Source organism: Procambarus clarkii, chromosome 25 (assembly GCF_040958095.1).
Source record: "Procambarus clarkii isolate CNS0578487 chromosome 25, FALCON_Pclarkii_2.0, whole genome shotgun sequence".
Classification (NCBI taxonomy): Eukaryota; Metazoa; Arthropoda; class Malacostraca; order Decapoda; family Cambaridae; genus Procambarus; species Procambarus clarkii.
In genome coordinates, this window is record NC_091174.1 from 17,222,539 (window position 1) to 17,239,034 (window position 16,496).

Here is a 16,496-nt window from a genome sequence, read left to right on the forward strand (position 1 = left end):
TGGCTAGAGGGGGGGACTCGGGGAGTCTGCTGGCTAGAGGGGGGACTCGGGGAGTCTGCTGGCTAGAGGGGGGGACTCGGGGAGTCTGCTGGCTAGAGGGGGGGACTCGGGGAGTCTGCTGGCTAGAGGGGGGGACTCGGGGAGTCTGCAGGCTAGAGGGGGGGACTCGGGGAGTCTGCTGGCTAGGGGGGACTCGGGGAGTCTGCTGGCTAGGGGGACTCCGGGGGACTGCTGGCTAGGGGGACTCCGGGGGTCTGCTGGCTAGGGGGACTCCGGGGGTCTGCTGGCTAGGGGGACTCCGGGAGTCTGCTGGCTAGGGGGACTCCGGGAGTCTGCTGGCTAGGGGGACTCCGGGAGTCTGCTGGCTAGGGGGACTCCGGGAGTCTGCTGGCTAGGGGGACTCCGGGAGTCTGCTGGCTAGGGGGACTCCGGGAGTCTGCTGGCTAGGGGGACTCCGGGAGTCTGCTGGCTAGGGGGACTCCGGGAGTCTGCTGGCTAGGGGGACTCCGGGAGTCTGCTGGCTAGGGGGACTCCGGGAGTCTGCTGGCTAGGGGGACTCCGGGAGTCTGCTGGCTAGGGGGACTCCGGGAGTCTGCTGGCTAGGGGGACTCCGGGAGTCTGCTGGCTAGGGGGACTCCGGGAGTCTGCTGGCTAGGGGGACTCCGGGAGTCTGCTGGCTAGGGGGACTCCGGGAGTCTGCTGGCTAGGGGGACTCCGGGAGTCTGCTGGCTAGGGGGACTCCGGGAGTCTGCTGGCTAGGGGGACTCCGGGAGTCTGCTGGCTAGGGGGACTCCGGGAGTCTGCTGGCTAGGGGGACTCCGGGAGTCTGCTGGCTAGGGGGACTCCGGGAGTCTGCTGGCTAGGGGGACTCCGGGAGTCTGCTGGCTAAGTGGACTCCGGGAGTCTGCTGGCTAGGGGAATCTCTGGGAGGCTGCTGGCTAAGGGGATTCCGGGAGTGTGCTGGCTAGGGGGATTCCGGGAGTGTGCTGGCTAGGGGGGACTCTGGGAGTCTGCTGGCTAGGGCGAGTCTGCTGGCTAGGACGACTCCGCGTGTCTGCTGACTAGGACGACTCCGCGAGTCTGTTGGCTAGGACGACTCCGCGAGTCTGCTGGCTAGGACGACTCCGCGAGTCTGCTGGCTAGGACGACTCCGCGAGTCTGCTGGCTAGGACGACTCCGCGAGTCTGCTGTCTAGGACGACTCCGCGAGTCTGCTGGCTAGGACGACTCCGCGAGTCTGCTGGCTAGGACGACTCCGGGAGTCTGGTGGCTAGGACGACTCCGCGCGTCTGCTGGCTAGGACGACTCCGCGAGTCTGCTGGCTAGGACGACTCCGCGAGTCTGCTGGCTAGGACGACTCCGCGAGTCTGCTGGCTAGGACGACTCTTAGCATGTGTGCTCAGACCAGTTATGTGAGCTTACAGCTGACATAAAGGTACCGTTGTCAACATAGCCTTAGTAATTTTGCTTTGAGTTGTGGCTCAGTTTTCAATTTTGCGACATTCAAGAGCCTGGCCTCAGGCCGAGCTCGGAGAGGAGAGGTAAGAAGGGGAAAGAAGTTGAGAATGCACTGGATTCACTTCCCCAGGGAAGGCCCCAGGAGACTATGGCATTCCGCCTGACGTTCTCAAGTGCGCTCGAGGAACACTTAAAACTGAGCTTCAGGAACTTCTGTGCCAGTGCTGGGAGGGAGGGATCGGTGCCACAAGACATGAGAGACGCGAATATCATCACTCTACAAAAATGAAGGTGACAGAAGCAATTGCAACAACTATCGCGGCATCTCCCTCCTCAGCATCGTTGGCAAACTCTTCGTCAGGGTCGTCTTGGTTTGGCTCCAGTTTCTTGCTGAAAGAACATAAGAACATAAGAACTAAGGTAACTGTAGAAGGCCTATTGGCCCATACGAGGCAGCTCCTATTTATAACCACCCAATCAAACTTATATACTTGTCCAACCCATGTTTGAAACAATCAAACAAAGAGTGTACCCAGAGTCTCAGTGTGGTTTCCGAGCAGAGAGGTCGACCACTGACATGGTGTTCTCCCTGAGACAGCTTCAAGAAAAGTGCAAGGAGCAGAGAAAAGCCCTGTACATCGTCTTCATTGACCTTACAAAGGCTTCGACCACCTGAGCAGGGACGGACTCTTCAAGATCTTGGCCAAAATTGGCTGCCCACCCACCCTACTCAGCATGATACAATCACTCCACGAGGACATGAAGGGCACGGACGTGTACGACGGCTCAACTTCTGACCATTCAACATTGTTACAGTATCGACACCATCGTCGGAGTGTGAAGTGGCGATTTCAGCGCCATCTATGGGTCTGCACTCCAACTCCCCTAGTATTGGGCGCTATCTGTTGGTGGTGGCGTGGTATCGGTAGAAAGTTCCAGTTTCCAGCCTCCAGTCCGAAGAGGAGGTCGATGTGGATGACTTCTGGTAGGTGGCATATCACGATCAATGCCATCTAGGTTGTGGCTACAAGTCACAATATCAAGTCCCCGGTGAATGGGTGTTAGCCCAGGGTTACCTCGTGTACCGTAAGCTCTTCAATCTATCCAGACTCAGAGCAAAGACGAAAATACAGATGAGAATCCTCAGGGAATTTCTCTTCGCCGACGACACAGCCATCACCACACACACAGCAGGTCTGCAGGAGCTACTCAACCGCTTTGCTACAGTCTGCTCCACTTCGGCCTGACAATCAGCCTGAAGAAGACACCGGTGATGGGACAAGACCTCAATGAGTTACTTTGTATAAACATCACAGACTACGGGGTGGAGGCAGTCTATGAGTTTGTGTACCTGGGCTCCACAATCTCAGACACCCTTTCCCTGGACACTGAGCTCAACAGGCATATCGGGAAGGCTGCAACAACATTGGCAAGGCTCACAAAGCGCGTTTGGGAAAATGACAAACTGACAGTGCACACCAAGGCGCAGGTCTACATGGCATGTGTGGTGAGTACACTTCTCTACGGCTTAGACTCCTGGACCCTGCGCTCTCGCCAGGAGAGATGGCTTAATTTTAATACCATTCACTTGCGGAACCTGAGACGCATCCTCGACTTCACATGGAGAGACCACGTCACCCACAACACAGTGCACGAGAGAACAAGAATCCCTTCAATGTTCGCTCTCCCGAAGCAGAGATGCATGCGATGGCTGGGACATGTCACACGCATGAAAGATGGCCGTATACCGAAGGACCTCTTGTATGGAGAACTGACATCAGGAAAGAGACCCACCGGAAAACCCCAGTTGTGTTTCAACGACGTCTGCAAACGCGACCTCAAGCAGCTGAACATCGACATGAACACTTGGGAGGCAGCAGCTGTGGACAGACCTGCCTGGAGATGCAAAGTGCAGAAGAAACTCCAGCAATTCAAGGGCGAACTGAAGAGGCAGGGGGAGGAAGAGAGACTTCAGAAGCAGTTTCGACCATTAACGGACGCAACCACTTCGGCGATTTTATGCACTCGCTGTGGTCGGGACTGTCATTCTTGGGTTGAACCTCACAGCTACAGTAGGCGCTGCATCCAACTAGACACACAGGACACAACTCCATAACCCCACGGGATTGACGAATGCCTACCATATTACTGACATAATACACTTACTGTATATTAAATAGACTCTAGCAATTCCATTAAAAGCAAGTATATTACTGACATAATATACTTGCTCCACATGTGTGTAGGGGGAGGGGGTAGGCTTGGCTAGAGGAGTTACAGTATACGTCACAAGGTAGCCTGTACACCTTGGAGGAAGAGTTGTAACACCAACCTTAAGTGTACCACTATAATGGAACACCACTATAATGGAACACCACTATAATGGAACACTACTTATCCTGAGTAACACTTCCCCATTGGTTGCACTTGGTAACACTGTTATGGGCTGACATATGATGGTTACACCGGGACTACAAAGTACACTGCCAACAAGGAGATGTTAACACAGGATGAAATACGCTGCCACCATCTGCCTTTGACCATTGAGACTATATCAAGCAACGAGGCAAGAAACATTGCTTGACTTGGAGAGTACGTTCTATGACTGTCATTAATTATGAAAACGGTTGTTAGCCACTATATCCAAAAGGCTAAGAGGATTCAACAATTGACACAGACGGGAAATTTAACATGATTTATTAAAGACCAAAATTATGTCAATCACCACTTATATATCCTACTCTAACACTGGCAAAAAGTTAAGAAATTTGGACATGGAACAAAAACTCAGAGATCACACACATTACCTTAAGATATCTGTCTCTCCCTGGCTGAGATGATCTTCACAGCCCTCTCTGGACCCCGGTGTCCCGCACTCTGAGTTCCCTAAGTCCCTAAAGGACCTCTATATACAACCCCCACAGGGGGGAGGGGGAGATCTGCTGTTGCTACCCACCAAGAGTGTACAAACACTAAAGAAATATTTCAAAAAGCTTGTTTGACATTCATTTGACAAGGGGGGGGAGGTCCTGGGTGTTGTAACACCCAGGACCTCCCCCCCCCCCCTTAGAGTTCACACCCAGGGAAGCCTTCTCCAAGAGGTCAGCCCAGATGACCTCCTTGTTTATCTTGTATATTGATTAAAAATTCCTGGGTTAGTCTTAGTCAGCATAGTTTCAAGTATGTAATATTTCATGCAAGGGAATTAGACTCCAGATTCTTATGTGTAAACATCCTTGGATCTCCCCCTTTTGGCCACGTCAGAGGTCAGTCACACACGTAATTAATAACTCCTCTCTTGAAGAGTGTATGGTGAATGTCAAACAAGCTTTTTGAAATATTTCTTTAGTGTTTGTACACTCTTGGTGGGTAGCAACAGCAGATCTCCCCCTCCCCCTGTGGGGGTTGTATATAGAGGTCCTTTAGGGACTTAGGGAACTCAGAGTGCGGGACACCGGGGTCCAGAGAGGGCTGTGAAGATCATCTCAGCCAGGGAGAGACAGATATCTTAAGGTAATGTGTGTGATCTCTGAGTTTTTGTTCCATGTCCAAATTTCTTAACTTTTTGCCAGTGTTAGAGTTGGATATATAAGTGGTGATTGACATAATTTTGGTCTTTAATAAATCATGTTAAATTTCCCGTCTGTGTCAATTGTTGAATCCTCTTAGCCTTTTGGATATAGTGGCTAACAACCGTTTTCATAATTAATGACAGTCATAGAACGTACTCTCCAAGTCAAGCAATGTTTCTTGCCTCGTTGCTTGATATAGTCTCAATGGTCAAAGGCAGATGGTGGCAGCGTATTTCATCCTGTGTTAACATCTCCTTGTTGGCAGTGTACTTTGTAGTCCCGGTGTAACCATCATATGTCAGCCCATAACAGTGTTACCAAGTGCAACCAATGGGGAAGTGTTACTCAGGATAAGTAGTGTTCCATTATAGTGGTGTTCCATTATAGTGGTACACTTAAGGTTGGTGTTACAGAGTGTGGAGGGAAGTGGTATACCCATGGTGGTCTCTCTCACGCCTGAGAATAATCTCCTGAGCCTGAGTTTACCAAAGTATAGGTTAGCCTTGTCTTCCCGACTATCTGACAACGTGCACTGGGTGCAGTGCGTGCGGAGTGGGCACTGGGTGCAGTGCACGCGGAGTGGGCACTGGGTGCAGTGCACGCGGAGTGGGCACTGGGTGCAGTGCGTGCGGAGTGGGCACTGGGTGCAGTGCGCGCGGAGTGGGCACTGGGTGCAGTGCGCGCGGAGTGGGCACTGGGTGCAGTGTGCGCGGAGTGGGCACTGGGTGCAGTGCGCGCGGAGTGGGCACTGGGTGCAGTGTGCGCGGAGTGGGCACTGGGTGCAGTGCGCGCGGAGTGGGCACTGGGTGCAGTGCGCGCGGAGTGGGCACTGGGTGAGCGGGCTCAACACCCACCCGCCTGCAGTGTCTGAGGACGACGCCCTCCAGTACAGTTAGGGACTGGAGTCGTCTTTGTGATCGCCTCATTCTACTTTGTAATCTTCCGGGGGTGCTCGACGGTCCCTGGGGGAGCTGCTAGCGTCCCAGGCCGGTGATCGACGGTCCCTGGGGGAGCTGCTAGCGTCCCAGGCCGGTGGTCGACGGTCCCTGGGGGAGCTGCTAGCGTCCCGGGCCGGTGGTCGACGGTCCCTGGGGGAGCTGCTAGCGTCCCTGGCCGGTGGTCGACGGTCCCTGGGGGAGCTGCTAGCGTCCCTGGCCGGTGGTCGACGGTCCCTGGGGGAGCTGCTAGCGTCTCAGGCCGGTGGTCGACGGTCCCTGGGGGAGCTGCTAGCGTCCCAGGCCGGTGGTCGACGGTCCCTGGGGGAGCTGCTAGCGTCTCAGGCCGGTGGTCGACGGTCCCTGGGGGAGCTGCTAGCGTCCCAGGCCGGTGGTCGACGGTCCCTGGGGGAGCTGCTAGCGTCTCAGGCCGGTGGTCGACGGTCCCTGGGGGAGCTGCTAGCGTCCCAGGCCGGTGGTCGACGGTCCCTGGGGGAGCTGCTAGCGTCCCAGGCCGGTGGTCGACGGTCCCTGGGGGAGCTGCTAGCGTCCCTGGCCGGTGGTCGACGGTCCCTGGGGGAGCTGCTAGCGTCCCAGGCCGGTGGTCGACGGTCCCTGGGGGAGCTGCTAGCGTCCCTGGCCGGTGGTCGACGGTCCCTGGGGGAGCTGCTAGCGTCCCTGGCCGGTGGTCGACGGTCCCTGGGGGAGCTGCTAGCGTCCCAGGCCGGTGGTCGACGGTCCCTGGGGGAGCTGCTAGCGTCCCAGGCCGGTGGTCGACGGTCCCTGGGGGAGCTGCTAGCGTCCCAGGCCGGTGGTCGACATAAATGTGGAGCACCAGACAGTTACTGGCCATCGCTGGGGTCACTCATACAGTTACTGGCCATCTCTGGGGTCACTCATACAGTTACTGGCCATCTCTGGGGTCACTCATACAGTTACTGGCCATCGCTGGGGTCACTCATACAGTTACTGGCCATCTCTGGGGTCACTCATACAGTTACTGGCCATCGCTGGGGTCACTCATACAGTTACTGGCCATCTCTGGGGTCACTCATACAGTTACTGGCCATCTCTGGGGTCACTCATACAGTTACTGGCCATCGCTGGGGTCACTCATACAGTTACTGGCCATCTCTGGGGTCACTCATACAGTTACTGGCCATCGCTGGGGTCACTCATACAGTTACTGGCCATCTCTGGGGTCACTCATACAGTTACTGGCCATCTCTGGGGTCACTCATACAGTTACTGGCCATCTCTGGGGTCACTCATACAGTTACTGGCCATCGCTGGGGTCACTCATACAGTTACTGGCCATCTCTGGGGTCACTCATACAGTTACTGGCCATCGCTGGGGTCACTCATACAGTTACTGGCCATCGCTGGGGTCACTCATACAGTTACTGGCCATCTCTGGGGTCACTCATACAGTTACTGGCCATCTCTGGGGTCACTTATACAGTTACTGGCCATCTCTGGGGTCACTCATACAGTTACTGGCCATCTCTGGGGTCACTCATACAGTTACTGGCCATCTCTGGGGTCACTCATACAGTTACTGGCCATCTCTGGGGTCACTCATACAGTTACTGGCCATCGCTGGGGTCACTCATACAGTTACTGGCCATCGCTGGGGTCACTCATACAGTTACTGGCCATCTCTGGGGTCACTCATACAGTTACTGGCCATCGCTGGGGTCACTCATACAGTTACTGGCCATCTCTGGGGTCACTCATACAGTTACTGGCCATCGCTGGGGTCACTCATACAGTTACTGGCCATCAAGGGGGTCACTCAAACAGTTACTGGCCATCCGTACAGTCACCCATTAGCCCGTCCTCTCCAGCGTTCACAATGTCACTAAACTGAAGAACCAACCTGCCCGAACCTCACCAAACTGAGGACCTACGAATGTGTAACAGTGCAGGTTTATTACCCTGTTCCATGTTATAATTGTGAGTAGTAATGTGTGTGCGTGTGTTGTAGACCGTGTGAGGTGGTGAGGCGAGCGAGGCTGGCTGGCTGGCACCTGCTGTGTCAGCAGTACATATAATAACGGAGCCTTATGGGCCAACTTGGTCCTGTAAGAGTCATATTAGCATGTTTCAGTCATTATATGGTCAAGAGGCGAGAATACAGCCTTCCCCACAGTGGGCTTATGGATTCAGTAAGAGTAGAGCCTTGGGAGGGAGTAGACAACAACACAGCTCCTCCACCCTTGTTGACTAGACCACACACAAGAAAGTGAAGGGACGACGACGTTTCGGTCCGTTCTGGACCATTCTCAAGTCTTCCACCCTTGATGAGTGCCAGTTACCCACTTTGGGGTGAACATCTTGGGTGTGAAAACCTCCACCTGAATTAAGAGGTAAGAGTGTCAGTAATACATTGTCTGTGACCAAAGTGTTGGTTAATAAGTATAGTCTGAGCCAAGAATCCAAGTATGAGAGGAGTGTGGAGTGGTTGATTTCTTGTGTTAATTAATTCAATGTTAATATAGAAATTTGCAAAGGGTTCAGAAGTGCAAACCTAGAGTTTTGTTCCAGTGACCATTCAGTGGCTAAGAATGGAATTAATTTTGGTGTATTTAGTTGCAAACAAAATCTAGTTGCAGAATAACAGTCTTGAGTTTTGTCCATTCCTTTTTAATTGATATGCCATGAATAGAGTAATTATTAAGTAATCAGGCTTACTGATCTCTCAAGCAAAACTAGAGTAGAACGAAAACTACACCAGCCTCCAGTGGTTATACCAGCCTCCAGTGGTTACCCCAGCCTCCAGTGGTTACACCAGTCTCCAGTGGTTACACCAGCCTTCAGTGGTTACAACAGCCTCCAGTGGTTACACCAGCCTCCAGTGGTTACACCAGCCTTCAGTGGTTACACCAGCCTTCAGTGGTTACACCAGCCTTCAGTGGTTACACCAGCCTTCAGTGGTTACACCAGCCTCCAGTGGTTACACCAGCCTTCAGTGGTTACCCCAGCCTTCAGTGGTTACACCAGCCTTCAGTGGTTACACCAGCCTCCAGTGGTTATACCAGCCTTCAGTGGTTACACCAGCCTCCAGTGGTTATACCAGCCTCCAGTGGTTACACCAGCCTCCAGTGGTTACACCAGTCTCCAGTGGTTACACCAGTCTCCAGTGGTTACACCAGCCTTCAGTGGTTACACCAGCCTCCAGTGGTTACACCAGCCTCCAGTGGTTACACCAGCCTCCAGTGGTTACACCAGCCTCCAGTGGTTACACCAGCCTTCAGTGGTTACACCAGCCTTCAGTGGTTACACCAGCCTCCAGTGGTTACACCAGCCTCCAGTGGTTACACCAGCCTTCAGTGGTTACAACAGCCTCCAGTGGTTACACCAGCCTTCAGTGGTTACACCAGCCTCCAGTGGTTACACCAGCCTTCAGTGGTTACACCAGCCTTCAGTGGTTACACCAGCCTCCAGTGGTTACACCAGCCTCCAGTGGTTACACCAGCCTCCAGTGGTTACACCAGCCTCCAGTGGTTACACCAGCCTCCAGTGGTTACACCAGCCTCCAGTGGTTACACCAGCCTCCAGTGGTTACACCAGCCTCCAGAGGTTACACCAGCCTCCAGAGGTTACACCAGCCTCCAGAGGTTACACCAGCCTCCAGTGGTTACGCCAGCCTCCAGTGGTTACGCCAGCCTCCAGTGATTACGCCAGCCTCCAGTGGTTACGCCAACCTCCAGTGGTTACACCAGCCTCCAGTGGTTACACCAGCCTCCAGTGGTTACACCAGCCTCCAAAGGTTACACCAGCCTCCAGAGGTTACACCAGCCTCCAGAGGTTACACCAGCCTCCAGTGATTACACCAGCCATCAGAAGTTACACCAGCCTCCAGTGGTTACACCAGCCTCCAGTGGTTACACCAGCCTCCAGTGGTTACACCAGTCTCCAGTGATTACACCAGTCTCCAGTGATTACACCAGTCTCCAGTGATTACACCAGCCATCAGAAGTTACACCAGCCTCCAGTAGTTACACCAGCCTCTAGTGATTACACCAGCCTCCAGTGGTTACACCAGCCTCCAGTGGTTACACCAGCCATCAGAAGTTACACCAGCCATCAGAAGTTACACCAGCCTCCAGTGGTTACACCAGCCTCCAGTGATTACACCAGTCTCCAGTGATTACACCAGCCTCCAGTGGTTACACCAGCCTCCAGTGGTTACACCAGCCTCCAGTGGTTACACCAGCCTCCAGTGGTTACACCAGCCTTCAGAAGTTACACCAGCCTCCAGTGGTTACACCAGCCTCCAGTGGTTACACCAGCCTCCAGTGGTTACACCAGCCTCCAGTGGCTACACCAGCCTCCAGTGGTTACACCAGCCTCAAGAAGTTACACCAGCCTCCAGTGGTTACACCAGCCTCCAGTAGTTACACCAGCCTCCAGTGGTTACACCAGCCTCCAGAAGTTACACCAGCCTCCAGTGGTTACACCAGCCTCCAGAAGTTACACCAGCCTCCAGTGGTTACATCAGCTTTTCTGTGTGAAGGCGACTTCATGTGCACAAGTCAGGCCTGAAAGAAGCTCTGTGAGGCAGTCCTAAAGTGATTTTGGTGGACAACCAAGTGTGACGCCATGTTGGAGCATCAGAGTCAGCATCATCACATCCTAGAATTCTGCGGTTTGTATAGAAGTTAATGAAGAAACAGTGCATCTGAGGAAGATTATATGTTGAACTCGAAGTGCACAGCTGAGCGGCAAGTGTGGAGCAAAACCAAGTTCAGGAGCAGAACCCCATGAATGTAGTAGAACTTCAAGTGTAAGGGAGCTACACGTTTCTTGTGTGAAGCCGTTTAGAGGAGCTTTGTGAATATTGGAGCAAAGCCTGCCAAGTTACCAAGTGCACATGAAGTCCTGGGACTTCATGTGCAGCAAACTGGAAGAACTGCAAGAGTACCTACCTACCTGACTGAGGACCCAGACAGATGTTCTTGATAGTGGGCCTCAGGAGGAAGAACATAGAACCATATGGACACATTGAGTATGAGGGAGTGTTTGATTGCATATTGGCATGAAAGACACAGCGTAGGGTGAGAAATTGGTTTCCTTTTTTTGTTGAGGATATATTTTATGTGGCAGGTATTGAGACACCAAGCAGTGAGGGGGCAGTAGGTTGTGTGACGAGAATAGAGAAGCAACCTTATACAGTTTATGATATGATATTGGAGTGCTACTGGTTGGTAGTAGCCTAGAGTGCTGTACATTAATTTAATATTATATATTTTTGTTGTATGTGTTTCCATGTAATAAATATTTGTCTGTTGACAGCTGGTTTTTGCTCTTGTTCTGGTGAGGTTTCCTGGATAGTGAGAGAGAGAGAGAGAGAGAGAGAGAGAGAGACACGGTTGCAAACTGGTGGACAGAGATCAGCAACATAACAAAGGGGGATTTACGAGATTATCCCATAATAAGGAGAGTGTGGGGGAGTCACGGCGGCTCGAGTGGGTGTGTACTCATGACAATACGCCAGTTTGGAGCCGCATTCCTGAATAAAGGTGATGCTAAACCCCTCTCCAATAACAAGGCAATTCCAGGGTTATCTCCCAACCTATTATAAGCACTACAGTGTCCATCACTGATCAACTGATGGTAGCAGAAGTGTGGTTGCCATGGTCGGTCATATTTTTATTAGGGAGTGATTGGAGTCTCTGTTTGTCAGTAGGGAAAGTATCAGTTTGGTTCAAAAACTAGTTTCATAAACCCCCAACCCCAGATACCACACACACCAGTGACCACAACAGCGACCACACCAGCGACCACACCATCGACCACACCATCGACCACATCAGTGACCACACCATCGACCACATCAGTGACCACACCATCGACCACACCATCGACCACATCAGTGACCACACCATCGACCACATCAGTGACCACACCATCGACCACATCAGTGACCACACCATCGACCACACCATCGACCACATCAGTGACCACACCATCGACCACATCAGTGACCACACCATCGACCACATCAGTGACCACACCATCGACCACACCATCGACCACATCAGTGACCACACCATCGACCACATCAGTGACCACACCATCGACCACACCAGCGACCACACCAGTGACCACACCAGCGACCACACTAGTGACCACACCAGCGACCACACCATCGACCACACCAGCGACCACACCATCGACCACACCATCGACCACACCAGCGACCACACCATCGACCACACCAGTGACCACACCATCGACCATACCAATGACCACACCATCGACCACACCATGCAGTGACCACATCATCGACCACACCAGTGACCACACTCTTATACCTTCTAAAGCTGAGTGAAGCTGTTATTGTTTTTCCATTACATTGGAATGTCATTTTCTTAACACGTAGAGTCCCCACAGCCCACCCTCCAGTGTCACTCCCACAGCCCACCCTCCAGTGTCACTCCCACAGCCCACCCTCCAGTGTCACTCCCACAGCCCACCCTCCAGTGTCACTCCCACAGCCCACCCTCCAGTGTCACTCCCACAGCCCACCCTCCAGTGTCACTCCCACAGCCCACCCTCCAGTGTCACTCCCACAGCCCACCCTCCAGTGTCACTCCCACAGCCCACCCTCCAGCGTCACTCCCACAGCCCACCCTCCAGTGTCACTCCCACAGCCCACCCTCCAGTGTCACTCCCACAGCCCACCTTCCAGTACCACTCCCCACAGCCCACCCTCCAGCGTCACTCCCACAGCCCACCCTCCAGTGTCACTCCCACAGCCCACCCTCCAGTGTCACTCCCACAGCCCACCCTCCAGTGTCACTCCCACAGCCCACCTTCCAGTACCACTCCCCACAGCCCACCCTCCAGCGTCACTCCCACAGCCCACCCTCCAGTGTCACTCCCACAGCCCACCCTCCAGTGTCACTCCCACAGCCCACCCTCCAGTGTCACTCCCACAGCCCACCCTCCAGTACCACTCCCACAGCCCACCCTCCAGTGTCACTCCCCACAGCCCACCCTCCAGTACCACTCCCACAGCCCACCCTCCAGTACCACTCCCCACAGCCCACCCTCCAGTGTCACTCCCACAGCCCACCCTCCAGTACCACTCCCACAGCCCACCCTCTAGTGTCACTCCCCACAGCCCACCCTCCAGTGTCACTCCCCACAGCCCACCCTCCAGCGTCACTCCCACAGCCCACCCTCCAGCGTCACTCCCACAGCCCACCCTCCAGTGTCACTCCCACAGCCCACCCTCCAGTGTCACTCCCCACAGCCCACCCTCCAGTGTCACTCCCACAGCCCACCCTCCAGCGTCACTCCCACAGCCCACCCTCCAGTGTCACTCCCCACAGCCCACCCTCCAGTGTCACTCCCCACAGCCCACCCTCCAGTACCACTCCCACAGCCCACCCTCCAGTACCACTCCCACAGCCCACCCTCCAGTGTCACTCCCCACAGCCCACCCTCCAGTACCACTCCCACAGCCCACCCTCCAGTACCACTCCCCACAGCCCACCCTCCAGTACCACTCCCACAGCCCACCCTCCAGTACCACTCCCACAGCCCACCCTCCAGTACCACTCCCACAGCCCACCCTCCAGTACCACTCCCACAGCCCACCCTCCAGTGTCACTCCCCACAGCCCACCCTCCAGTGTCACTCCCCACAGCCCACCCTCCAGTACCACTCCCACAGCCCACCCTCCAGTGTCACTCCCCACAGCCCACCCTCCAGTGTCACTCCCACAGCCCACCCTCCAGTACCACTCCCACAGCCCACCCTCCAGTGTCACTCCCCACAGCCCACCCTCCAGTGTCACTCCCACAGCCCACCCTCCAGTGTCACTCCCCACAGCCCACCCTCCAGTACCACTCCCACAGCCCACCCTCCAGTACCACTCCCACAGCCCACCCTCCAGTACCACTCCCACAGCCCACCCTCCAGTACCACTCCCACAGCCCACCCTCCAGTACCACTCCCACAGCCCACCCTCCAGTACCACTCCCACAGCCCACCCTCCAGTGTCACTCCCACAGCCCACCCTCCAGTACCACTCCCACAGCCCACCCTCCAGTACCACTCCCACAGCCCACCCTCCAGTACCACTCCCCACAGCCCACCCTCCAGTACCACTCCCACAGCCCACCCTCCAGTACCACTCCCACAGCCCACCCTCCAGTACCACTCCCACAGCCCACCCTCCAGTACCACTCCCCACAGCCCACCCTCCAGTACCACTCCCACAGCCCACCCTCCAGCGTCACTCCCCACAGCCCACCCTCCAGTACCACTCCCACAGCCCACCCTCCAGTACCACTCCCACAGCCCACCCTCCAGTACCACTCCCACAGCCCACCCTCCAGTACCACTCCCCTCAGCCCACCCTCCAGTACCACTCCCCACAGCCCACCCTCCAGTACCACTCCCACAGCCCACCCTCCAGTACCACTCCCACAGCCCACCCTCCAGTACCACTCCCACAGCCCACCCTCCAGTACCACTCCCACAGCCCACCCTCCAGTACCACTCCCACAGCCCACCCTCCAGTACCACTCCCACAGCCCACCCTCCAGTACCACTCCCACAGCCCACCCTCCAGTACCACTCCCACAGCCCACCCTCCAGTACCACTCCCCACAGCCCACCCTCCAGTACCACTCCCACAGCCCACCCTCCAGTACCACTCCCCTCAGCCCACCCTCCAGTACCACTCCCCTCAGCCCACCCTCCAGTACCACTCCCACAGCCCACCCTCCAGTACCACTCCCCTCAGCCCACCCTCCAGTACCACTCCCACAGCCCACCCTCCAGTACCACTCCCCTCAGCCCACCCTCCAGTACCACTCCCCTCAGCCCACCCTCCAGTACCACTCCCACAGCCCACCCTCCAGTACCACTCCCCTCAGCCCACCCTCCAGTACCACTCCCCTCAGCCCACCCTCCAGTACCACTCCCACAGCCCACCCTCCAGTACCACTCCCCTCAGCCCACCCTCCAGTACCACTCCCCTCAGCCCACCTTTCGACAACTTTCTCTTTAATTTCCAAGGCAATAAACATTTAATTTACTTCTATTAATTCCTGGTCTCATAGTTTCTAATGAGATCCTCCGCGTAATATGTTTCTTGATTGACAAAAAAAGCACTTAAGTTCTGGGTAAAAAATGCACCAATTAACCCTGAATGTTTGATGAACTTAACAGCCTTTCAGACCATTTCACACCATGCCCTTCGGTCCAGCTTTGTCAAACGCCGTATAAATCTTAGATAAATCATTAAAATTTCTATCTTTTTTCCTGCACTCGTGTCCCTGGCGGATATATACTGATGCGTTTCCCGCCAAACACACACCGAATCTACGACGTTGGTACAACGTTCGAACAAGTTTTAACACCTCCTAACCAGTTATAACAACCAATATAGTAAGTTGTAACAACGTTCTAATACGTAATAAACACGTTAAGCCAAGATGTAACAACTTTATTACAAGTTGTAACAAGCGAAAAATAGAGACAGTTTCGGTTTGTGTTTCCAGGGTTATTGTTGAGAGAAAAGGGTTGAACACAAAAGCCACAGAATAACTTGGGATTCAGAAAAGAGCTACAGATTTTATCTCATGTGACTCATCTAAGTGGAGACCAAGGGGTTATCACCCCCCAAGATCACAACGTGGGATTCAGAAAAGAGCTACAGATGTTATCTCATGTGACTCATCTAAGTGGAGACCAAGGGGTTATCACCCCCCAAGATCACAACCCAAGGTGGCGATCAACAATGTTCTCTTCAAATTCCCAAGACGTGCAATAGCAAAAGCAAAAATAGCAGACACGAGAAAATTAAATCAGAGAAGACAACACAGTAGGCATCTTGATTCTTGTGGCAGTAACGCGGTGGAAAGCTGTCGAAAAAGACCAGCAAAGGTCCACACGAAGCTGTCTACTTAGGACGTAATTCTTAAGACGTAATTCTTAGGACGTAATTCTTAAGACGTAATTCTTAGGACGTAATTCTTAAGACGTAATTCTTAGGACGTAATTCTTAAGACGTAATTCTTAAGACGTAATTCTTAAGACGTAATTCTTAGGACGTAATTCTTTGGACGTCATTCACTCAGTCTCATGTGCAGGTGGAGCTGCCTGTGAAGATTTCCTGAAAAAACAATACGACCAACTATAATGGTTATCTTCCTATCTTGAGGTTATCGTGAGATAATTTCGGGGCTTAGCGTCCCCGCGGCTCGGTCCTCGACCAGGCCTCCCTATCAGTTACACATCTCCAGGAAATAGCTCGTAGCAGCTGTCTAACTCCCAGGTACCTGTTTACTGCTAGGTGAACAGGTGCATCATTGGTAAAGAAACTCTGCCTATTTGTTTCCGCCTCCTCCGAGGATCGAACCCGGAACCTTAGGACTACGAATCCCAAGCGCTGTCCACTCAGCCGTCAGGGCCCCCCCTAGTAATATAATCAATATTATGATGTTAAATTTTTTTACCACAGACCACTGTTAATAGCAAGTTATAATTTTCTGTCATTGAACTGTCAT

At 54.0% G+C, this 16,496-nt stretch overlaps 2 protein-coding genes across 2 annotated transcripts; both read right to left on the reverse strand.

Annotated features, from left to right (window-relative positions):
- Positions 1–5,544: 5,544 nt before the first annotated feature.
- LOC138368419 (uncharacterized) lies at positions 5,545–5,955 on the reverse strand. The gene has a single exon (XM_069330931.1). The coding sequence runs from the start codon at positions 5,953–5,955 to the stop codon at positions 5,545–5,547; it is 411 nt and encodes a 136-aa protein (XP_069187032.1).
- Position 5,956: 1 nt separating this feature from the next.
- On the reverse strand, positions 5,957–6,817 carry LOC138368420 (uncharacterized). The gene has a single exon (XM_069330932.1). The coding sequence runs from the start codon at positions 6,815–6,817 to the stop codon at positions 5,957–5,959; it is 861 nt and encodes a 286-aa protein (XP_069187033.1).
- Positions 6,818–16,496: the final 9,679 nt, after the last annotated feature.